We start from the raw sequence: 25,890 nt of genomic DNA on the forward strand, positions 1-25,890 counted from the left end.
TGGTGGGTCTGTTGCTCAAAGAGCTGTTGGCAAGAAATCATGAGAGGTTTTAGCGTGTCTATTAGAGCTGTAATTTTCCCCCTGTTGTTGATGCCAAATGTTGGGCTTTGAAACGAAGGTTTGTAACGAAGCCCGTCTATTAGGCCTGGGGAGAACTTAGCGAAATTGATTGGTCAATTCGGCAGGCTCTGTAGACAATTTCAAGCAACCCAAAATCACTGAAAGTTCAAGTGTTTCTGCCACATCACATTTTTTAAAATTTTTTTGGACTACTGAACTGAAACCACGCACAGTAACAATGCTCAATTGTGCAATCAAGGTGTTAAGAGAGGTTTCTCATGCCAAATTCACCAATTCTATCAGCCATCTAACATGGTTGGCAATAGGATCACTTTATGTGTCACTGTCATCTAACTTTGTCACTAAACTAAACTGAAGGGCCTCTGACCAGTCCCACATTCTCATGTAGCAAAAAAAAAGGAAAAACAATGCCAGTAAATCTACAAAAGAAGTCAAAGTGCCAGTAAATGCAATAAAAGTGTTGTTTTTTTGGCAAAGTTCAAATAAATAAGTGCATTTGTGCGGCCATTTCGTCAGAGTACGAAATGTAGAAAAATGCACGTCCGACACCCACTACAATGCGCAGATGTGAGAATACACACACTCCTGGACTAACTCTGCGGTCAGCCATATCTGGGATGAGACTTGTACAAATAATCAGTGCAGTTTAGTGGCAGCTGTCTAAATACACACTGCAACTACGGGACTTTCTTACTGGTACTGAAAATTCAGTGGCAAGGCTGACTAAAATGTCCACTCACTTCCTATATTGACTGTACGTGATGTTACTGCTGCCTCTTCACTTTTCCCATGCTACTGCTGCTACTTTTGTAACATTGTATGTGTCCATGTGGGTGAGGCTACATTTCTTCAAGATCTGTAAAATTCAAATTGATGGACTCTTTAACCCCTATTTTTTGTTTGGTTCTCTTTTTTTGTTGCTACTTTTAGCTATTTGACAGACTAAGTTCCCACTTGTAACTGGAGAAACATCCCTCTAATTTTCTTTGAAGCCGGAACTTTTAGCCATGTTTTTTCAGTAGAGCGAATGAAGCTGAAAAACATGATGCTTAGCTTAACTGTGTATTTGATGAGGTATGTCTGTCTGAAACAGCAGGGGATCAGGCTACTGGATGTCGTAAAATGGAAAACACACACGTGGAGGCATTCCCTCCAAAAGGCTATGGGGGTAGCTAATAAACTACAGGACATTACATGCTTGGTACCTTTCTCATCAGCAAAGTAAAGCCTGAAGCATATTTGGGGTAATTCCTCAGCATTTTCCACTAAGACCTTTTTTATTTGATGCACATGCAGGTATTTACATTAAGATTGTAAGTATAATTAGTTAGGATTCTTTAGCATTTCCTGGGTCATAAGTAAACATATACATATATAACTTATTTCTCATTCACACAAAGACCATCTTTAATGATTTGACTTCAATCTATGTGCGAATACTAGGATTTTTGTAGGATGTTTTAGTAACATGGAGTCATTTTTAGACACAGACACAAACACACACACACACACACACACACACAAACACATTATCTCTCTCTCTCTCTCAGGCAGATGCATGGCACATTCAGGAACACATGTTACCTTTAGCTCCAGGTAGGAGGGAATTGGAGCAGACTTCTGTAGAGGAAACACTGTAGCTGAACGTGGCTGCAAACACGCAAAGTCCCAACAGTCCCATCATCTCCCAATCATCACTGAAGAAGATCCTGATTTATGGATTTGCTGGTTGATACTATCGGCAAAGTATTGACTGTGTAGAGTCTCTCATGTGCCAATGTGCACTCACTGACAGTGTTGAACTACAGCACTACAGAAAGGGTCAGAGCTGAGCTGGGCTGTTGTATATAGAACACGCACCCTCTATCTCTTTCTGATACACACACACACACACGCACGCGCACACACGCACGCACGCACGCACGCACACGCACACACACACACACACACACACACACACACATGCACACTTGTTTATATTGAGTATTATCAGTTCCTTGTATGTCAAACAACACTTAACAGAGTACTGCATTCCTCTATGTTTCACCCCTTGGTTCCCAAAGATTTAATGAAACACAGTTCCAAGGCTTGGAATTTGAAACTGTGTTTCATTAAAGTTCCAAACGCAATTTAGAGCAACGGAGGGGGATCAATGAAGAATGGGAAGAATACAATGTAATGTATTTAATTTTATTGACTAGGTTTATGAATTAATTCAAGTAAAAACAAGTTACCTTGACTTGGAATGGTATTTCTGATTGCAGAGATTCTACACAGTGTCCTCACAGTGGAGTGGAAAAAGAACAGTCCACGGTATTGGGAACCCGTACGATGAGACACATATGATATATGTTTAATTTACAGTTGTGCAACAGTACACCTGTCAGCAATTGCGCAACATGACGATGATTAATAAATGTCCAAAATCTCTGGAGCTTTCTGCTGAATCAACTGCAAGGTAATGTCAATATTTAGGCTAAATGGTGAGCGCGCAGTGGGTAATATTTAAAAAGGATGTTTTTCTTATCAGTAACAAGAGAGTAGCACCTCTGGGCCTACACATGTTTTCCTCTCTTCTCCTCTCGTTCTTTGCTCTTCCTCATACCCTTCAGACCACAACACATTTAGTGGGAGAGGTTTACGCTCACACACGCAGAACAAACACACACATGTATTTAATGTACATGCCGAAAAACACACAAGACACAAAACATGTCTATGCACAAACAGAAAATTGCGTGCACACATGCGCAGATTCTTGCCTAATTGCATCTTCTGGTTTATCGCTATGTGATGGAAACATATGGGGATTAGGGGTTTTGGAAGCTTCTGAGGGTGGGTGGCTGAGAATTAGAAAAAAAAAGAAAGAAAGGGAGACACAATCAGAGAGAGAGAAGTAGTGAGAAGTTATGAGATAATTACAGAAGAAGACAGAATGACAAGAGACAGAGCGAGAGAGTGCGGTCAGAGCTACATGTCTTGGCACAAAATTGGGATTTCCTTGTTCAAGAGTTGTGCTTCTTGGGATGTCTTACGCCTTCCATCAGTAAAGCAAAATCATCAGGGGCGTTAGCGTGCTCTGCCCTTTGAAGTACTGTACATGGTGGGCCTGATATTATTGAAAGGCTATTAATTGAAAGAAACAGGGACATTAGTCAGACATCGGCTCTGTACCCCAAGGGACCGAAATTGGCTTGTCGTCACTTTGACAAGCAGCCATTTTGAGTAGAGGAGTTGAATAGTTTGTTGCCTTTTATTGTGGTGTAACCATTTTAATGCTGTTTGTATTTACAGGCAAACATCTCTCAAATACACCCAGCACTGGCTGGGAATTTACAACACTGTGAATAACACTGTTTTTCTCAAAGGAAACCGTATAGGCCTGATACAAAGTTGGACAAGAAATAGTCATTAATCAGTTCTTGTCGCCAATGTTTGTTTCTCTTGGGTTAACTTTGAAAAACACTTTAAACGACACACACACACACACACACACACACACACACACACACACACACACACTCACACACACACACACACACACACACACACACACTCACACACACACACACCCATGCTTGAAAATATTTCACACTTGATATCAGTGAGAGTCAGACAAAAGTTTTTTTTGGCTTCTCCCACTGTTTGCTCCAGGCTTCGAAGTCTATATCGTTCCTGCTGAGGAATTTGTTGATTTTGAGAGCTGTGTATTTTGGTACGAGAGCTTGTTCATGGCTTTGTCACTTTGTTTCTGTTTCCAGCTATCCACTATTTACAGTCAGTGAAAACACTGGATTGGTAGTGGTAGAAAGAATGATATCGAAGCTACAAACGGCCTAAAGTAGTTTACTGACTAGAGCGGCTGTGCTCATCCTTAGAGATAAGGTAAGGACCTATTGCATCCGGAAGGAGCCCAAAGTAGAGTTGCTGCTGCCCCGTACAGGAGACAGTTGTCGTGGTTGGGCCCTCTGATCTGGATAATATGCAGTACTGTGCAAATGTTTTAGGAAGGTGTGAAAAAATGCTGTAAACTAAGAATGTTTTCAAAAATATAAACAATAATTGTTTATTTCTATCAATCTAAAAAAATGTGAAGTGAGCGAACAAGGTAGTTATAATGGATAAGCAAGGTATCTCCCAGACAAAGATTTCAAAGCAGACTGGGGTTTCAAGATGTGCTGCTCCTTTGACAAAGCACAAAGAAACAGGCAATGTTGAGGATCGTAGGCACAGTAGTTGGCCAAGGAAACTTATAGTGCAGCAGATGAAAAACACATCAAGCTTATTTCCCTTGGAAATCGGAAGATGTCCAGCAGTGCCATCAGCTAAGAACTGGCAGAAACCAGTGGGGCCAAGGTACACCCATCTACTGTCCGGAGAAGTCTGGCCAGAAGTGGTCTTCATGGACGAATTGCAGCCAAAAAAACACAACTCAACTATGAACAAAAACATAGGAACTGGGGCTCAGAAAAATAGCAGCAGGTGCTCTGGACTGATGAGTCAAAATTTGAAATATTTGGCTGTAGTAGAAGGCAGTTGTCTGCAGAAGGGCTGCAGAGCGGTACAATAATAAGTGTCCGAAGGCAACAGTGAAGCATGGTGGAGGTTTGGGGCTGCATTTCTGCAAATGGAGTTGAAGATTTGGTCAGGATTAATGCTGTCCTCAATGCTAAAAACAGCAGATGGATTTACCTGGCTCCCACTGCTTTCTGCCAGTTCTGAGCTGATGGCACTGCTGGATTTAGATCAGGGGTGTCAAACTCATTTTGGTTCGAGGGCCACATACAGCCTCTCTGATCTCAAGTGGGCCGGACCAGTACAATAATGGCAAAATAACGTACATCAACTCCAAATCTCTAGCTTTGTTTTTCAGTAATATGCTTTATCACTCAGTCTACATTTGTAACCTACATTATCACGGATCACAAGGGATCTCTGTACCCCCCAGGAAATGTCTTAGTAAAGGTTGCTGCTGGCCATGGGAATAGGAGGTGCGGCGCGCAGCGCCGCAGCAAAAATTTGGGGGGTATTTTGCTCAAAGATGCCAATACGCACTAATGAAATAAACAACTGTTTATTTGAATACACAAATACAACAGGCACTGACGTTACAGTTGTCCAATTTTGTTTACTATATGTACAGGGACACATTTTGTGCAAACATGCAGACAGTACAAAATAAAATTTAATAAAAGTGCAACTTCTACTGTTTTGATTTATTTTTAAATACAGAGGTTATTGGTTGTTTTGGAATTCGTTTTTCCCAATTTAAAACATAAAAATAAAGCAGCATGGAAAATTAGGAAATAAATCTTGTAGGCCTACACTAGCATGCTCCTGCTCGTTTCGCACGTGCAGAGCCGCGGACACATCGCGCTTGCTAGTACATTAATTGTTCAGCACTAAAAATAAAAATTGTTTTATTTATTTTTTATTTTTTTGGTTTTTACTTTGCCATAAAGCACTGGAGGAAACATTAATAGCGGTGAAGCAAGATTGCCATTTACCATTTCCCACGTTGCTAAAATGTGCTTTTTTTTTATTTAGGCTGCCCCCTAGCGGCTGGAGTGAGCATTTTGGTTATTTCTTTAAAAATTCATATCTCCTCACAGGAATGGGCTAGAGACTTACTTTTTTTTTTGAAATGCTCATAAATGTGTGCTCTACAAGTCGCGGGCCGGATTAAATCATCTCGCGGGCCGCATCCGGCCCGCGGGCCGTATGTTTGACACCACTGATTTAGATGTATCTTCTGTTTTTTCACTGCATTTTGTTAATTTATGAAGATAAACTAGGAAAACTTCCATTTTAGAAAGCATTCTTAGTTTTCAACATTTTTTCACACCTGCCTCAAAGACTTTTGCACAGTACTGTAAATTGGGTTGTTTCACCTTTATTTGGTCAATAGGTGCGGGCGACTGTGGCTCAGTTGGTTGAGAGGGTCGGCCGATGATCAAAGGGTTGGAGGTTCGATCCCCGCCCTGCCACCTGTGTCATAGTTGTTGTGTCCTTGGGCAAGACACTTCACCCACCTTGCCTCGTGTGAATGTTGATAGTTAGCCTGCTATCGGTGTATGAATGTGTGTGAATGGTAACGTGGGAATGGGAACAGGTCTCCCTTGCAAAAGAGTTTTCGGTCTCAATGGGATTTACCTGTATAAATAAAGGTATAAAAAAAAAGGTGGACAAACACACACAGACACACACACACACACACACACACACATGTTTATATACATAGGAACAGCCCTGCTACCCTGAAGGCTAATTTACATGTGGTTTAGATTGTGTTCTGTAATTAAGAATGTGATTCACGCTCGTGGATTGGGGGTTGACTCCATAGTGGTTACCACACCACTAAATAGCCCTGTTCCCTTTACTGCTAAAAAACCCATTTACAACACTGGGAATACCATTCGTATTTCGAAACAGCAAAAGTAACATAAACTGCCCACATGTGTGTCGGTGACAAATCTGTCAACAGCAACTTAGGCACATAAAATGTTTACCTAACCTCTGCTCTGAACCACATTAATTTGCTGTAGAGCGTGAATGTCATAATTGGTCCAGTAACTGCCTTGGAAGTGACTGCACTGCCCGTGTTTCCTGGTGTTTATGGGGGGTTCGAGCACAGACAAATCCCTTCCTTGGCATGCAAGGCACATATCAGACAGTGACGACAGCCAAAGTCAGTAGTGATGTCTCAACTCAAATTAAAAGTTTAATTACAAACTCTGATACACAACGTCTGATGAATAGTAATTGAATTGAGGGCAACAACAGTAAGAATTCATACTATGCCTTTTCACAGGGACTTGGCGCATTTGTGGCGCCCCCTATGGGTTACTCTCGACAAGCCTCGCCAAGCATGCTACCACACTTGTTCTGCACATATCCAGCAGGCTTTATGATGATAGGACATATGGTTAATTAGAAACTAAGTAACGATTTTGGTCAATGGCGGCCATGTTTTTCAAGCTATCCTAATATTTTTCGGACATGTGTGTCATAGTCCCCCGGGGTTTCGTGAGAAATGTTGTGTCGATACAGTGAAATTTGAGAAAGTTTTGGTAAAGAACATGTTTTTCAGTTTATGCTAATTAGCGGAACATATTCCTCGGCGGACTTATATGGTCCCAGAGGCTTTTTTGTAGAGAATCCTCAAGTGTACCTGTGTGAGAAATGTCCTTGCCCCCAGGATTGTGCCTTCTCCCGGAATCCAGCAGTGCTCAGTGGCCAAGCCTGGTAATGGGCTGTGGGAGGGGCTTATTTTCATGGGTCCCGGACGCAGATATCCCCGTGCACTACACTACAAGCGGATTGTGTTCTGAGTCGGATTCCCCTGTCCCCCTTCCCGATCCTTCAATATATCCTTCCCAGTCAGAACAACCTTAATGACAGCTTCCTCCCCCACGTTTATCCCCTTCCTCACATCCCCTCATCATCCGTCCTCAACATCCAACACTTTGTCATTTCATTAAACCTTTCAAATCTCATTGTTGTGGCGTGGGCCTCACTAGTGAACTAATCGTGGAAAGACCCTCTCTCAGTGTGGTCAGAACAACATATTCACTTCCCAGCTTCCATCTGAAAACTCATCTATTCCTTTCTTTCCCATGAGACAATCCTCCCACAAGATGATTTGCCGTTTTTACTCAATGGGATGGTTAAAAAAACAAACAATAAAAGAACCCATTATCCAAAACAAAAGCTAGTAAAATAAGGAAACACTTCAGACACCTCACTCCTGACTTTCAAATACTGGTTGGAGACACACAGTATGTATTGTCAGATTTAAGAAATGTGGCTGCAAATGTTAAAAATGAAATCCATATTTAAATAGTTTACTGTTTTTTTTTTGTTTTTCCAAGCCACTTATTCTGTTCAAGGTCAGGTATGAGTATAAGTAGATGAAGCCAATCCTCACACACAATCGGCAAGAGTACACCCTTGAGACCAAGAGTCTATTCCATAGCCAGAAGAAAAGACAAAGAGGTTATTTGGCATTCTGTTGACAAAAAAATGCTAGTTATGCCTATGAAACTGAAGGCACATGTTCTTAAGTACAGAAAGATCCAACATTTCCTCAGAGAGAGGGAGAGAGCATCAGTGCGTAGCATTCACACCAGTCCGCCTTTTAAACTACTCTCAGTTGTTCATGTGCACATAGTTTAAAGCAAAGGTAGTCAAACGTGGATATTACTTGACATGTTTTGTGAAATCCTTCCAGACCCAAAATAAATCTGGGGGGGACTGTCAAATAGAAGACCCACACCCCGAGAATTCCCTTAAAAATTCAAGGTTGGTCAAGGTTACCAGTGTTCAAGATCCAACCATAAACTAAAAATAAGTCAATAGAAGTTTTAGAATGGATAAGTTGATTGATCACCGGTGCTGAAAATGTCTGAAATCCCTGTAGAACCGGTGGGGAAAAAAATGCAAAATAAGTAGAGCTGATTGTGTTGAAAAGACTGAAACGGAAGTTCTGAGGATTTCGAGGAGGGATTGTAGAACCCAAAAAGTCAGTGCGTCTAACCTGCCAGTATGCTATTCAGGGCTGCTTGTCAGATGGCCCAACTGCTGATACCTAAAAATTAGGGTGGACTAGAACTTGTGTCAGGAATCTAGAAATTCACATTACTACAAAACCTCTGCATATATCCCATCTCACTGTGACCTAGCTACGCTGACCTGTAGATGGAGTTCTTAATCCTGGCTTTGTTTAAATAAATGTGGAAGAAAAATAAAATGCCAAAAAAAGCAATCAGTTCTTCTCATTGCTGACCAGTCAAACATACAAAAATCTTCCAAGAATTTGATGGTAGAGGTGTTTTGTGGGCATGTTCCCAAGTTCAACAATTGCAGAAAAAAAAGAAAACTAACACCAAGAACAAATTAAAGTTTTGATTTTGCTAATATAAACAGGTAAAAGTAACTTCGTATTCTGACACAGGTTTGGATGTACAGTGAATTGGTCCAGGTTCTGCTAGCATACAGCATGGATACGAACTTGTCCTGCTGAGATGCAGATCTGTTCTCCCTATCGAAAAGATGATGTTTCTTCACCAAAACCAAAATCAGCCATTTGTTTGACATGGAGACAGCGTGAAGGAAACTAAGGGTACTGTGGTTGGGGAGATGGATGGGTGTTTACATCTGCCCTAAACTCTGCTGACTTTGGGTTCAATGCCCTGCTCTTCCAGGAAGTATTTCACTGCGAGAAGTTTTTCATTTTTAGGAAAAACTTTGTCTTATTTAATCGTGACCAACTAAAAATAAACAGTTTTCCTGCTAAAACTCAGCTTAGGTTTTATTGCTTTAACCTAATCCTAACCTTTAACAAAGTTGTTTCAAAACGGTTACCATTATTTCACCTGCTTGTCGTCCACATTATGTGACACAGAAGAAAATAAGGTGACATATTCATTGTAATAGTTCAATAATGTTCACAGGTCTAACGTAACTGTGTTGAACGGACCCTCCTCAGTACATCAAATGTCGACTTTGTTTTCATAGTAGTAAAATGTTAACCAGCTATTCAAATGAAGGGGTAGGGGAAAAAAAGATAGAAGCTCTTTGCTCTCATTATGAATTCTAAAAATAAACCATTAAAACTCAATACTGAATATAAATTATCATCCCCATGTTTGAGTAATCCACTTTTTTCCAACAACTTGTCCAGTCGTTTAAAAATGAAAATCAGCCGCAGCCGCAAAACAAGCTCTGTTTGCCTAACAAATTTTTTTTATATCCATCTTACTGTCTGCGTTTCTCTTCAGTATTTCACTCCATGGCACTTGATCAAACCAACTTTCTGGACACAGTTGTACTGTCTGGACAAAACATTTACACTTAAGGGAAAATTACAAACAGCAGCGGCAGCAGCAGTAGTACAATATTTCTGCCGTGTCATGTCTAGAGTAGTGAAAACGGTGTTTGTTTATGTTAAAGCATTATTGCTTATCCCCATTGTAACCAAACACATTAATGTATTGAGTTACGGAGGTTAGAAGTGTAGTTTTTTTTTCACTCCTGCTATGTTGCCTGGAGGTTTTGGTCCATGATCATACTGTTTGGTACTGAGCGCCACAATGTTACATATAAGCCACTGCATCGATGTGTGTAAATGTGTTGTTAAAACCATTGTAGCGCGCCGTACTGATGTGAGGCCTGATTTGCCGTCATTTGCATCGTTGGAGCCGCAGCTTCCCGGAGAAAGTCCCCGGGGGAAGTTTGACCAGCTTCCCTGAACCCTATAAATGGACGCTAAGTACTTTTCATTGGGAGTTCAAAATCACCATCCATTTTTAGAAATGAGTGGGCAGGCATCACTCTGCGTGTAGGAGTTTTTTGTTTATCTGCAAGAGTTGAGGTTATTATGAACAGGTTAATGATGCACTGTTGATGTAGACAGACAGGCTGGAAGGCAGGCAGTCATTGAGCTAGGTAGACAGGTAAAATAATTGGAAATAGATAATAGCAGAATACAAACACACTTGTCTAGAAGTGAGAGAGAACATGGATTATTGAATGATAAACAAAATCACCCAGCATTATTAACCTTCAGCTATAAGACTTGGCAATGAAATCACTGGCTTTGTTTTAACCGACCTTACTGCTAAATCCCTGTGTCTGCTGGCTGGTTTTTGTCCGTTCCATGCATTTTGCCCTCTTCATGCTGCCAGTCTGCTGTTGTTCGCCTTTCTGTGTATTTCATGTTTATGCTACACATCTCTGCTCTTGTTTTATGTGTTGTGCCAGCTGTTCTGAGTGCATGTGTAGAAAATGAGATGGCGGTGTACTGCTGTCCCTGTGACTGGTATGTGTCGCCCTCCTTTCAATTCTTATTGTGACTGTGACAGTTTGCAAGCAGATCGCTGTTGGTAATATTGTATGCTGCTGTCTTTTAATCGTGATGAAAATTTGCGTTTGTGTGCCGGTGATTGTCTCATAGTGTTTGGATGAGCTGGGTGTGTGCTCTTTGCACTGCCAACATACAGTAATTACCACTATTCAAGAGAGAAATCAAAACATATCTGATCATTTTCTCCTCCTTGACAACAAACAGTGTGGCAATGCCTATGGCAATGTCTAACACTATCAACACACACACTGGCACTGCTACATTTATCCGTATAAGATATTTAAAAAATCCTTTAATTGAGCTCTGATCAGACTGAGATTACAAACCCCTCGTAATGTAACCTCTCAGGCTTAAAGACACTATTTGGAGAGACGATCGATTGCGAAAAATGCCTTCATCTGACTGTTGATGAAAAGTTGGATTAGATAGGGAGCTATAAACCACAAACTGTGGTGTGCAAGTAGCTGGCAATGTTTAATAATATGAGTCAGATGGGTGTTGGATAAACCACCACAACCCCACCTTATGGCTTTGGATGTCATCCTGTTTTTAAAGTATACCTCATCCAAACCTGTGGTTGCACTTTAATATTAAAAGTCTTTCCTGTTCTCCAGGATTGACTTAAGTTGTAATTCCTCCTGTGCGTGTCTGTCTGAAACTACACCTAAACCTTTGGAAATAACCTCTACTGAGGAACAAGTAACAATACCTATACCTTGAGGTTTAGCAAATATGACCAAATTAAGGCAAAAAAACCCATTATTACAATTAGGTCTACAAATACATACTACTAGATATACTATTTATAGTATATAATGTGTACATTATATTAATTAATTTGCTCACCTTATCGCACAATGACAATATAACTACCCTGACTAATTTAAGTTTTATGATGTTAAGGTTAGTAATCATCTATTATATGGCATGTATCGTCTTATAATTTTAATTGGTTAAGTTTGGAAAATAAAAACTTATTAACAGGTTTATATCTTTCTCTATTTCATGTAAACATCTATATATGTGAACGTGAACACGGCCTCACTTTTCGGATATTGCTAACAACGGATATTTACTTAAGATTGTGTACTCTGGTATGCACACCAGACGAAGCAGGCTGCCGGAGACACAGACAGCTTTTGGTGCTAATCACCTTGTCAGTTGTTGCATGAGGTGATTAGAGGAACCAACTGTGCCCTCTTCCTTGTCGAATGAAATGAAATGATGTTTATTGCCATTTGCACAGGTACAAGTACAGTTAAATTGGAAATTATTTCAGTTTACACCCCGCCAAGAAACATAGAAAGACAGTGACCAATAACATGGGGGACAGGAGAGTGTAACTGTAGAGTCGTCTAGCGTGAGCCACGCCCCTAATCATAGATGGAAAAGGAAAACTAGGGTAAAAAAGGGGAAATTCGAAGACTACGCAGTGTGGGATTAGGACCAAAAAACCACCTCGGCACAATAAGCAACATAATAACACCATAACAAAAATAACTCGTGCTTGCACATTATAGGGAGGGGGGAGGGTATATGGGAGGGGTAGGTGTCACAGCTCGCAACCGACAGGCGCACGCCGCCCGCCGCAGCATCTGGAATCATCTTGTGTGAGCATGTGCGTACTGGGGCCGGTGACTATAATAACACATTAAACATACAGCTACACTTGTACAAAAATATAATTATTGTTTAACACATTTTCATTGTAATGGTGTGTTGTAATGTTGATTATTTAATTCAGCCATGTTTTATTTTGATCATTTTACCATTATGTTAAACACATCACACACACTGAACAGTCTGAAAAAATAAACAACTAATAGCATGTTGGAAAACCTTATATGGTACTTTCATGTCACCGTGGACAAGTTAGTCATTTGTAGGAGAATTCCCCTCACTTCCTTGGACACGCTGCGAAAGTGGTTTGGTAACAGTTTACAAGCTTCCCGGTCTTAGGAGGGTGACAGAATAAACTATTACACACACACAAACACAGACACATTAGCATCACTCGGATGGGATTCCTATTAAGGGAAAATGTGGGCGATAATCATTTAGCCATGCTTCTTGTCATTAAACATATGGTTCCGGATGGACTTTTTGCCAATAGAACAATTGCAGGGGATCGGATAACATTTTAATATTCTCCCCAGAGAAGGAGAACCTTCTGGGAGCTACAAGAATCACATACACACTTTTATACATCTTTAAAATGATTTGGGAAGGCATGGTGCACAAACAAAATCAATTCAATCTGAGACTGTGTTGACCGGCCAGCCACTGCCTACCTGTAGTTGACACTAAAATGGCCCATTGGAATAGTTTGTAGGTTGCTGGGCTCTCACTGTGAATTTTATTTGTTGACGTTTTCTTTGGGCTGCAAAGTCAGAATATAGTGTTAATATCATCCCTACCCATCCAAATTAAAAGGTCCTCCATGAGGACATGTGCATACATGAAAGCCCCAAAAAATGTAGAAATTCTGCGTGAATACACATTACACATTGTATCCGGGACAGGACTACAACTATCAGGGGACCAAGCAGTGCGATGAATAACAGTATGTTTTTGCGGTTGGAATTAATACAGAGCTGGTGGTGGTGGGGGGGGGGGGGTTGGATTTAAATTACTGGAATGACCAATAAGCATAGAAAGAACTCCCGTCCAAATGGCGCTGTAGAGACACAAACAATCACAAACAGACACATATGGATAAACACTTCCCACAGTCAAACTTCAAGTTGACCTCGGTTCACTCACCGATTCACACAAAAGTTAAAGTGCATATTTGGTGGCAAAATGGCCCCTCTCAGGCTTTGATTACAATCATTCATGCATCACTGTGAAAGCAACAGTTTGATATGGTAGAAATGGAGCTACTGTCACTAAGTTTAATATACTGTTGTTAAGTGGTAAAATGCATAACAATGCATTACATTTGATACCGTGATCATTTCTTTTCTATAGGTATATAAAATATGAATCAGAAAAGTAAAGTCTTACCTAACTGTGTAGCTGTTGCAGTGGGTTAAGAAATACAATATTTCCCTAAAAAATTTAGACATAATTACAAAGCATAAGGTTATTGGAAATACCAAATGATCAACCACTGGACAAAGTATAAAGTATGAAGATTTTCCAATTGAAGCGACATAAAGTGTGGATGTGCACTGCACCTGCTGTACCAGTCTGAATGACAAGGAGTGGCCACAGCAGCGAAAACTGTGAAAGATGGCAGTAGATATTTCCTGCTTTTCTAAATGAAATCCTGTTGTGAATCCATACTCCATGTGCCAAAGTGTAGGCGGCAATACATCTGGTGAAAGCTGTAAACACCAAAGTCAGATGTTTTGCTTCTCTGAGCACGTCAGACTATCACAATTTATTTTAATTGAACACGTATTGCCATTTGGAGCTGCTTACTGCTGCACTGAAGAAGTGCTTAATGTAGCGTTACAAGAGTGCATTTCTGGGTTTAATGTCTTCCTTCTTTTAAACCGTAGGCCTATTGGTGACTGTTTTGACAACATGATTAATGAGGTTTCACTTTACTTTTCTTGTCCCCGTTGGACGTGGCTATGAAGTTATGTCATAACTGTCATAAATTATAGCCATTACAAAATCTTAGGTTGTTAAAAAAACAGTCTTTTTAAACCATTTCTCTCTCAAAAGACAAGAACTCAACATGACAAGATAGTACAAATTCACGTGTGGTTGTTCAGAGACTGTTCAGAGGCTGTTCTGTGATTTCTCAAAATTTAAATCGTAAAAGCTTGAGAGAACCCTTCAAGAAGTCCTTGGACTCAAACAGAGATCCTCATTTTTGTGGCGTTTTCTTCACAGCATAAATCACTGACACAGAAAATTTAATTTGTGGTGGATGATTTATGGAATGACAACAGAAGGCTGGAGCGGCTTTTTGAAGACTGAGGTTGGAGCCACTTGTGTTGCTTTAGGCAGGGCTAGTCCTGCGCTCGTGTGTCAAAGTATGTGTGTTGCCTCTAACGTGGATTTGATATTCTCTGTCAAGCTTTTCCCGCGTTAGAACAGCGTCCGTAATCATTAATTTAATGTATGCAAATGTTTCTTTCCACTTCTAACTGCTGGTTATTTAAAAGAAAACACCCCTGACCTCATTTACCCCCGCATTAACGGCTTCAATTATGAAAATGAACTACAGTGTCCTGGCAGGGCGAACAGCAGGCTGCATTACGGCTTGTACCATGATGTGTGGGCTGGGATCATGATGTGTGGCTCGGAACTGTGATGTGCAGTTTGAACGGGTTGCTTGAATATTTGGTCCATGTCTGTGACAGTTGGCAAAAAAAACAACCTTCTCTGTTCTTTTCTCCCACACTCACCCAATACATTTTATCAAAGGGCAAATTGTAAACCCATTAAAAAAGGGTTAGGTTGGACTGGAGATGGAAATTATTGATGGTATGCTATGTAGTTGAAATATTTTGATTCCAAGGAAGAATTGTTCAATTTGATGCAGTACAGACGATATCAGATAGTCTGACTGGAAGGGGACTGAAACTAGAAGGGACACGGTAAGCAAAAGATCTAACATTAGTAAATGTAACTCTTGCTAGAGGTCCACAGGTTCCTGTTTTGTGTGTGTGTGTATGATAGAAAAGTATAAGTCTAAGTATATGGTCTGTTCCAACATGATTTGATTGCCACTTGACTCTTTAGATGGTTTCCATCAGAAAAGGCATAGAGTTTATTTGAAAGTGCATGTATTTGTTCATGACTTAAATGCTGCTTTATAGTATTCTATCCTGGAAGAGCAGTAATATAAGCATTTGTCATAAATAGTAGTGTTTGTGTGGAAACATTGAATTACTCTTTCCTAGCAGCAACAACACACAGATGTGCTTTATGCAAAACACAGCTGTATTCAGTACTTTGGATGGTTTTTGACTTTAAAAGTCTCATACAGATTTTTTTTTGTGAAAGATTGATCCACTACAGTTGATCTAGACACATGAAAACAAAATAAACGCTTCAGATTTTTTATTTTATTTTGCCATTTCAGGTTTTTGCTAAAGTAAAAAAATAAATGGTACAACTAGAATGTTCTACAAAACATAGTGTTCTAGGGGAATGATTGGAAGACATTTAGGCTATGGATCCTGTCTCCTGTTGGCATCTGGCCACATCACCTCATCCACGTCACAGGCAATGTCCTCCCTTGCCAAGCAACGGGGGAAATATCGCCTTGCGTGCCATATCCAACCTTTTGCAGAATTTTTTGGAAAGATTGATCCACTATATTTTCTATTAGAAAATAAAAAAAGTTTATATTGCAATTTCATGGTTTTGGCCAACAAAAGAAAAAAACACAACGAATAGGTAGGATCGCAGTTCAACAAGCAATTCAATGTGTCACTATGAACTCTGAAACAATTACAGTAAAAAAAAAGTGTTGTAAGGAATGGGGCGAGTGGATTATGAATCTTTGGATACCGCCTCCCGTTTGTGTCTGGCTACATCGCCCATCGACATCACATGCAATGTAATCCTTTGAGAAGCAACAGCAAAAATATTCCTGATATCCAGTCTAAATGTCCTAATTATGGAGCTATTGTGTTGTTGGGCTGGAATCTCAGACCAGCCTCCTATATTGTTAGGCAATGATCTATAACATGGTCCACTATAGTGACCCTGTCTCCGTCTGTTGTCTCCTTTGTCATCGTCCTCCTGCCGCTCTCTTTTGTCCTCTTCCCCTGACTCTTACTGTCTCACAAAGGAGCTGAGCTCACCTGAGGTCTATTTGTAATGCTAAGGCTCACACAGATTGGTATTATATTAGCTTTATTTTTTATTTTTCATGTGTGTGAATCTGTGTGCATTTCCAATTTTAGTTGTGTTTTGTATTTTAAATAGATGTGTTTTCCAAAGGATTGCAGGTGATTTCCTTTTTTGACCAATGTGTCTTATGTAAAACACTGTGTGTAGTGTTTTGCAAAAAGTGTGTTGGAGAATTTCAAACACAGTGCAAAGCACATATTGTGTTTGTAGAGTTGGTGCTTGTGTTTAGGGCATGGTCACCAAAGTTAGAGGTTGTGATGCTTTGGGCCTAGCAACCACTATTAGTGTGTAAGCGTTAGGCAAAAACTGTAACGATCAATTTGAAATACGTACTCAGTGACACAAACAGAAAACCTGCATGATTGATTGAAGTCTATACACACAATGGGATTTGCTTTTTATTTTGAGTAGTTATAAAGCTTCTTGAAAGAGGGGATTTTGGAATAACCTCATAGAAGCACATTTCTCATCAAGAGAGAGTCTGAAACTCACCTGTCAAAAAGGGTTTTGGTTTACTAGACTTCCTGTGTTGTAATTTTGGAAGCTCAGTGAATGGGCTTCTGCTTTGTGTCTGCTTTTATTCCAGACAGAGTAGAGTTTTTACGTACAAAATATTTTTTTAAAGCTCAGATAACTCCAATCTTTCTTTAATTATTGTCGTCTGTCCAAGTAGTATTTTTTTTCTTTTGCTCAGTATTTCTTTCTTTTTTCCTGTTTTTCCTCATGATTCTCTCCTTTGTTCTCTCTCTTGTGAGACAGGGGGTTTTGTTTTCTTGACTGCGGAGAACAGAAAAGGCATTAATCAGCATTAAGTTGTCCCATGTGTCAGAAAATAAGTCCATCTGCATATGCAAACACTAATACATGTTAGTGTCCATCATGCGAGCTCAGTATTTATAAATGCAAACAAACGAGAATCCACAAGTGTAAATCCTAGTTGACTTAAAGCAAGGATTATTAAAGTAGTATTTGAATTGTGTTTGCCTCGAAATTGTAATTTATTATCAACCATCTCTAAAACCTTAACAACTGTAAAAGCTTTGTAGTGGAGGAGGTACTTTATGAACTTGACAGAAGCAATAAAAGGTAAGACAGTCTGCAGACATCATATGATGAGCAGCCACTAACTCATCTGTTTCCATGTCTGGATTTCCTCTGTATCTTTCCTATTACTTGTCTCCTGTAATTGCATATAATGAGGCATCTGACTCTCAATTCAAATTCAAGCTTTATTCCCATGAAAAGAAAAAAATCCCAACCATTTGAGGATTATGTGAAGTGGGCACAATTCACAGTTGTAGTTGGACACTGAAATAGTGTGCGATGGAAAGTTTGTGCCTATAAATTTGCCTCTTCAACTCAGACATGGGTTCAGTGCCACACAATCTTGCTAAGAGGTTTTGTATGAATAAATGTTTACTTTGTAGTTGAAATGTTTATAGGGACTGGAACCCTTCCCAACCCGCATGACAAGCAAGTGAAAATGGTTTTCATATTTTTTCAGCTGGTGGTGTGTGGGGGAATCATCATTGTGTCACATTGCAATTACGCTTTATTCAGCTCAATAATGGGACTGACTAACAATGATAACAGCGGCAAAAATTACCACTCAAAGCAAAGGTCTTAGTAATATCTATATTTCAGACAGAGGAAGGCTTCTCATTTCTAGCCAGTGACTGGTCAGATTGCTGGCTGAAAGGCGACTGGCACATGGCATGGCATTTCTTTGCTAACATTTGTTTGAAAAGGTTTTTTGAAGCATATTTTTTCAGCTGCCATCTATCTAGCTATATACAGTATCTATCTAGCTATATATTTCTGTCTGTCTGTCTGTCTGTCTGTCTGTCTGTCTGTCTGTCTGTCTGTCTGTCTGTCTGTCTGTCTGTCTGTCTGTCTGTCTGTCTGTCTGTCTGTCTATCTATCTATCTATCTATCTATCTATCTATCTATCTATCTATCTATCTATCTATCTATCTATCTATCTATCTATCTATCCATCCATCCATCCATCCATCCATCCATCCATCCATCCATCCATCCATCCATCCATCCATCCATCCATCCATCCATCCATCCATCCATCCATCCATCCATCCATCCATCCATCCATCCATCCATCCATCCATCCATCCATCCATAGCAAGATTGATACTAAAGATACATGTCCCAGACTTTTCAATTATCTATAGGTAATTGAAAGTCTGGGATATGTAGCTTTAGTATCAATCTTTCTACGGTAGGTCCTATGGCACTAGAGACTGTCTCTGCTGGCAAAGGTACCACCATGAGCGCATCGGATTCCTCCAGGCTTTAGCTGAGGGTGTCTCAGTCCCCTTTTCCCTGGCTCAGGGTTGGGATGGGAATCAGCTTTTCCCCAGAGATGAGTTTGGCTTGGTAGTGTTCATCACAGACAGCTTGGGTAATTATCCTCATGTGCTCATCGCATCTGTGCTCTCTGCTGTCTTCTTTCCTTCAGCCTGCTGGCTCGGATTTCAGATTCCTTTTCCTGGACTAACTTGTGCTCATCCTGACCTGCAGTGTTTCAAACTGTGTGACCACAACACTGCCAAACAAATTCTGTCTTAAACAAACCTATCCTTTGATATATTTTTTTTGTTTCCCACCACACTTTTACAGAGGTGACATCTCTGACTACACTGGGCTTAATTCTTACTCTTATTCTTCCTCCATCTCTCCTCCTTTCTCGTTCGTCTCCCTCCACCCAAACAGCGATGACAGCCCGTCGCTTACAGATGAAAGCCTGCGTATATTCTCCGTCCCCGGGGCATACGCTGGAACATATGATACAGCAAATAGCAGGAAGGGAGGGGTTAGGCAGGAAAGACGAAAAAGAGGATTGGGATGGATGATGGATTTTATGGAACATTGGAGCTGTCGTATGAATGTTCGTTCATGCTCGTCTGCTCTGGGTTAGTGATATTACCGCCGCCTTTTAGGATGATGGACAATTCTGCACCGCTGGAGTGCTTCTAGTTGCTGATAAAATCCTCATTATAAACAGCATGTTGGTCACCACTTTGCCTTATGTTTCTGGGCTATATTTTAAATAGAAATCAAGACGTGGGTGGGAACTACTTTTGAAATGTGTTTTGTTCTGACTATCGTAACGAGGGTTTCTTATTGAAAGAATAAAAACATAAATACGTCTGAAGAGGATAAAAACTAAGCGTTTCAGTTTGGAGGAGATGTTTGACATCCTTAAATGGATGTGTAATATTTTACACATGGGCGTGTGCCCCTTGACGCAGACACTATTTGAGCTACTTTTCACCACAACATGTGGTAATGTCATTTTTGTTCATAAATCTTTGTCACATGCTGTGCTGAAAGCTCACACCAACTGAACAAAATAGGTCCAGTCTGAAAGGTTGAACCGAGACCGATGTTGGCTCTTTGTCCTTGAAAATGTCCCACGCTACTGCTCTTTATTGGGATTACATTTAATATGAGATTATTTTGACCGTTTCACAATGGTCTTCTCTTTGTTCACAGTAGGAAATTCATGGATGTGTTGAAATTTTTAGGAATATTTGAGGCAAAGATGAGAGTCAACTTAATGCAAAAACACAAACCGCTAATGTCCTCTGAGCTTAAATGTTCCAGTCCATTAGACTGAGCAATGTTTCCATCATGGAATCTGAAATACTCAATTTGCAATCTTTTTTTAATTACTCTATTTTCACAGCTTTTGACTTGTTTTTTCATGATCTTTAATGTAACCCTCAATTCCCTCTTCTTTAACTTTAGAAAGTGTTCTTCACGCTTGTTTCTTAACCTCTCTACAGTACCTACCTACCTAACTGTTAATAATCTGCCAAAAAATGTTGTGGTTATGTTGGACTTCATCGCCCATAGAAACAAGTTGATTGATTAAATCTGTTTTTCACATATTTTTGTATCTTATATGATGTCTTTTTTTCTGTCATCCATTCCCATGTAGAATACTTTCTCATCATAATTTGTTTAGACTGAGGCCTGCAGTGACTTCATCACCATAGCCCCTGACAACACACACACACACGCACGCATGCACGCACGCACACACACACGCACACACAAACTCATAGTGGTTGTTCAGTCCATTTACAAAAGCTTCTCTGGAAGTGGGAAAATTAGCGGCGCCACCTCCACTACAATAACTTTCTTCCATTCGTTCCACCTATCGTTTTACCATCTTCCCGTAGTACAAATTTTCATTTCTCCTGCCAGTCGCTCTCTCCTTCCCTTCTTGTCTGATGGGCTAAATCTGTCACTGTCCTGTTAGAGAAATAAACTGAAGGCCAAAGTAAAAGCAAGAGGACAGAGAGCAACTGTGTTCTGGTCTCGCTGTTTCTGATGAGAGGAGCAGACAGAGCCCTGGCATCGTTACAGTGAGCTGTCTGGGAGAAAGGGACTGTTAGGATGAAAACATTACATCATCAAAGCAGAGCAGAGAGGTCATTCAAGATGCACCCAGGATGCTTTGGGACAAACAGAACCTTGCCTGCTCCGGTCAAAAGGAAATACACAGGCTGGTTTGAATGTTAATCACAAAAGATTAGAAGCAGGTATAGAAATGATCCATCTGAGAGAAACTTTAACTTATACTTTGGTAAAAAGTTAAACCTGTCCGTCTATAAGGAATGCTGTCCATACAAGCTATATTAGAGTGGAAGCTTGGACTAGCTTTTTAACACAATGGTTCCCAATGGGCGTGAGATTTGTTTTTTGTTGTTTTACCGTGACTCCTGCTGAGTCATTGGCACACAGTGCTGTTTGTCCTGCATTGTAGAAAAGTGAGGGTCTAGCTAACGTGAGCTGGCTCTCTTGTCATTAGTCCAGCAGTGGTGATGGCAAATGATAACCCTATCATTCAAAATCACAAAATGTATTAACATACAAAGTAATGTACAAATTAACATTAAAAGCAACAGAGTAAGTGCTAAGGCCACTGATGTGGCTTTTCAACGGTTACCTGCTGCTGTGTGCACACTCAATGCAGAAAATAAATAAAACCTAGATTTTTAGTAATTTTGACCAAATAATTAGTCAAAACATATATAGCCTATGTATAATTACTTTTAATTAAGCTTGACTTTAATAAATGAATAATGTCTGCTCTGCAGTGTTCTGTGATGATCCTCTTCTGTAGTTTATTTCACTTCAGTTCCACATTACTGAATCTTATGTCCTTTTTCTCTGTCGTCTGTAGAATTTGTTAAAGTAGAACAAATGTTTAGAGGATTAGGCGAGTTCGAGCACTGCAACAAAAATAAACCTTCAACTATTTCCTGTATTCAGGGAATAAAGTAATGTAGCAAGAAAACCCTTCCAATGTAAATGATACGGTGCACTGACCACTTTCATGTGTGCAACTAGTAGATTAATTAACTCTGGCCACAGGACTGGAACAAATAAAGTCCTGCAGTGCAGCAACAAGATACACAACATCAATGGCAGGATCAAAGCCCACCCTCGCACAAATTCATGGTCTTCATTTAGAACAAGGATAATCACTTCAGGCCAGAAACCACTGTGGTAATATTTAGCCCCAATGCATCATATTTGACTGGGGTTTTAAGGTTTCTGCAGGTCTTAGCCTGTTAATCTGGATAGCCACAGTAGCTTGGAACCCTGCTGATATTTAGTCATGGTCGCGTGTCTGGAGCCTGAGCTCGCCACTTGTAGGTGGGTGTGAGTCACCAGATGGGCCAAAGGTTGAAGATGTTCTATAGGTCAGAGATGGCAGGTGAAATAACAATCTCTGGTGAATAATACATTGCATGCTAAACAACTGTGGGTATTGTAACAGTGTGTGTGTGTGTGTGTGTGTGTGTGTGTGTGTGTGTGTGGCTTTGCTGGGGGTTGCAGTGATGAGAGAAGGGATCCGTATTTTCAGGGGGATAATATTTTGCATTGATGAGAAAACAAGTGTGCAAATGTTTTAGTTGACCACACACACACACACACACACACACACACACACACACACACCCACACACACACACACACACACACACACACACACACACACACACACAGAGACACACAGTGACCCATTCATCAGGGTCTGCGGAGTCTGGAAACTCCCCTGTCACAGCCAAACACACACACACAGACACACACACACAGTATATGCTTAAACACTATGAGAAACATATAAACAGTTGGCCTGCTGAAACCGTCTGTCACATTTCATATACTTAACGAAATTTTCAACTTCAATAAATCTTTTTTTCTTTTTTGTCTGACATGCAAAGGTTCATAATATTATGGCTCTGTTTTCACGCCATCTAAATCACTCAGGCCTGGGATTGCTTTGGCTAATTGTCATGGTGTATGTTTTTGTATTTTTGGCTAAATTTGATTTATTCATGGGTGTGGTAGCTTTAAGAAAACTATGTAAGGGAAAGTTTTGTGCTATTTCAAAAGGCCTAATTCTTCAGTATGAAGGTGTAAACCATCCATCAGTAAAACACCAACAAATATATTGTTTTTATTATTAATCATAAATTACTTCTAAAAATTCAGTGCTCTCAAGAGCTTTCCTGACCACACCTCAGGAAATGTTGACTTGCACCAATAGAAAACTATCCCATATTGCTAAAAAAAATAAAGAGTTTAGTGTTGGCCTTAAAAAGTGTGGTTCAATTTCAGTATTGTGGTGTTGGAAGGAGCACAGAAGCAGCAGTGAGAACACCCAGCGTCTGTGCATTTTTCTATTTAGCCCTTAATTGGAAACAGTTTTTTTGACTTGCCATCTGTCTGTTCTGCTGTCCAAAGCCTTCAGAATAACATCAATTCAACATAACTTAATAATGCAAGAAACATAAATGAAAATACATGTGAAGGGAATAAATTGTATTTGCATTATTTACTTTTTTTATTGTGCTTCCTCCTGTTTGTTTTACAAAACCACAGAAATCAGAAGGAAATATGTACAGATCATAATCATCATCATACAGTATCATCATCATACCATTATCACGTAAAATCAAGTTCTCAAATATCTGTTTCCCCCCTATTTTTCATTATTTCACTACATTCTCAAATATATCTTCGGTCCTTGACTGAAACAGGAGCCGATAATCTACTTTTCAGGGTTTTCTTGGCCAAGCTGGCCAAAACACACACACACCTTCACACGCCTTCATAGCTCTGTCCTTACATTAGGGCCTGTCTAGTACCGCATGGACTTTTAATCCATATTTCCCGTAACTGTCTTTAGAAAAAAGACTATGCTGCACTTGCAATTGACCCAATGAAACTGGACTGGTAGTATGATTAGAGACTTCAGACGTCTAATTTGGCGGCTCCTTGATCTGATGGCAGAATATAGACAGTGAGAGGAGAGGAGAGAAAAGCACAGGAGAGGAGAGGAGGACTCAAAGAGAGGAGGAAATGGGAACATTGTGTGACCACAGAAAGGCCATAGACAGTTTTAATATGCCCCACTAAAAAGAAGGGGAAAGCCAGAAAAACAAAAGGGGGTTTCGGCAGTGCAAGCGAGCTGGCCAGCTGCTGAGGCATGGTGCAGGGTGAGTGGGGTGTGTCACACACATGGAGGCTGCAGGAATGTGATTTCCCGCTCGCTTTCTGCTTTCAATCTCTCCAACCACTTTTTCTTTCAAAGTCTCCGGATATACAGTATCTCCTAAACAGGTAGATACCATGCTGCAGCTTCCAATTAGCAGGAGTCCACCTGGTGTACATCAGAGCACACAACAGTAAATGTATTCTTAAAGGAATAGTTCAACATTTGAAATGTGTAGCTTTTTGCCTCACTCTCCGGCTCAAGAAAAGGTGACAGAAACCGTTCCCGTTACTGTGCGTGCATTTTTGATATAGAAATGGGCAAAAGTCGCTCATCCAGGTTAGCTTAGCTCAAACACTGGTGGTCAAGGGGAGCAGTTCAAAAGATACACTTTATAACATCACTAACCACTCCTGTGTGCTTGGTGGGACTTGCTTACTTACCACATTATGTTGCACTTTTTTTTTTCTTTTTTTTTACACTTAGAATCAAACACATACATGACCATCGCAGGCACTTCCTGGTTTATTTCCACTAGTATTTGATTCTAAAATGACATAAAGTGTAAATATAGAATGCAACATAACGTGGTAAATACACAAGTCCCAACAAGCACACAGGAGCGTTCAATGATGTTGCAAAGTTTATCTCTTGACCTGCTCCCCTTGACTATCATTGTATGAGCTAAGCTAAGCTAACCTGGATGAGCAACCTTTACCCATTTTCATATAAAAAATTCATGCACAGTTACAGGAACAGTGTCTGTCGCCTTTTCTTGGGCTAGAGAGTATAGTAGGGAAAAAAGCTAAAAATGAACAATGTTGAACTATTCCTTTAAATATTGGAAAATAACAGGGAAATAATCTGAAAATTTAACATTTTTAAATTGTATGAAGGTGGTAGCAATAATGTAGCAACTGCTTAATGTGCCCAATTTACCCCAGTCCATTTACTACTATGATATTTTAAAATAAACAGCAGTGACCTTGACAAGTAACTACCATGACAGATCACAAAGCCACATCAACCATCTTAACTTCCGAGAATACTAAACAAAGAGACCGGGTTAAATTAAGAAAATATTTCTGTCTTCTTTTTAGCTATTTCAATCATATTACTCTGCCTCCAAGGAATAAAGTTAATTACTAAAGCAGAAACTTGGAAAGAAATGACCCAGTGGCAGGAATCGGGGACCTTTAAAACCACACTTTAGGGAGGGACAGCAATCTACTGCAAAGCAGACACACACAGAAGCCTACATACAGTACATGCACAGAAAAACACAGATTTAATCAATTGCAGAAAATCTCAAATAAACACATATGTGGCTTGCATAACATTAACATGGGAAGATATATACACATATGTGCACATACAGGTTCTGGCATCGCATGCTCAAGGATGTGTGTGTTATTCATTTACCAGAAACTGCATTAACAATAAGAACTCTTAACAAGATGATTATATGATTATTACTGTCTAGGCCAGACATAATTGAGAGAGAGTTTAAAATGATGAAAAGGGCAGCGGTGGTCAGAGAAAAAATCACATGAAAGATTTAGGGAGGAGTTCTGGATGACCTTGAAGGGCT

At 40.0% G+C, this 25,890-nt stretch overlaps 1 protein-coding gene across 1 annotated transcript in view; it reads right to left on the reverse strand.

Moving 5' to 3' along the window:
• The window catches only part of colec10 (collectin sub-family member 10 (C-type lectin)), a gene marked incomplete at both ends in the record, with an annotated part of 9,942 nt that extends 8,177 nt beyond the window's left edge, over window positions 1–1,765 (reverse strand). The window contains one exon of the mRNA XM_080039201.1: window positions 1,666–1,765. Coding sequence (XP_079895327.1) covers window positions 1,666–1,765 — 100 coding nt within the window. The remainder of the gene's footprint in view (window positions 1–1,665) is intronic.
• Window positions 1,766–25,890: the final 24,125 nt, after the last annotated feature.

This window comes from Ammodytes marinus (genome assembly GCF_949987685.1).
Source record: "Ammodytes marinus genome assembly, chromosome: 13".
NCBI lineage: Eukaryota > Metazoa > Chordata > Actinopteri > Uranoscopiformes > Ammodytidae > Ammodytes > Ammodytes marinus.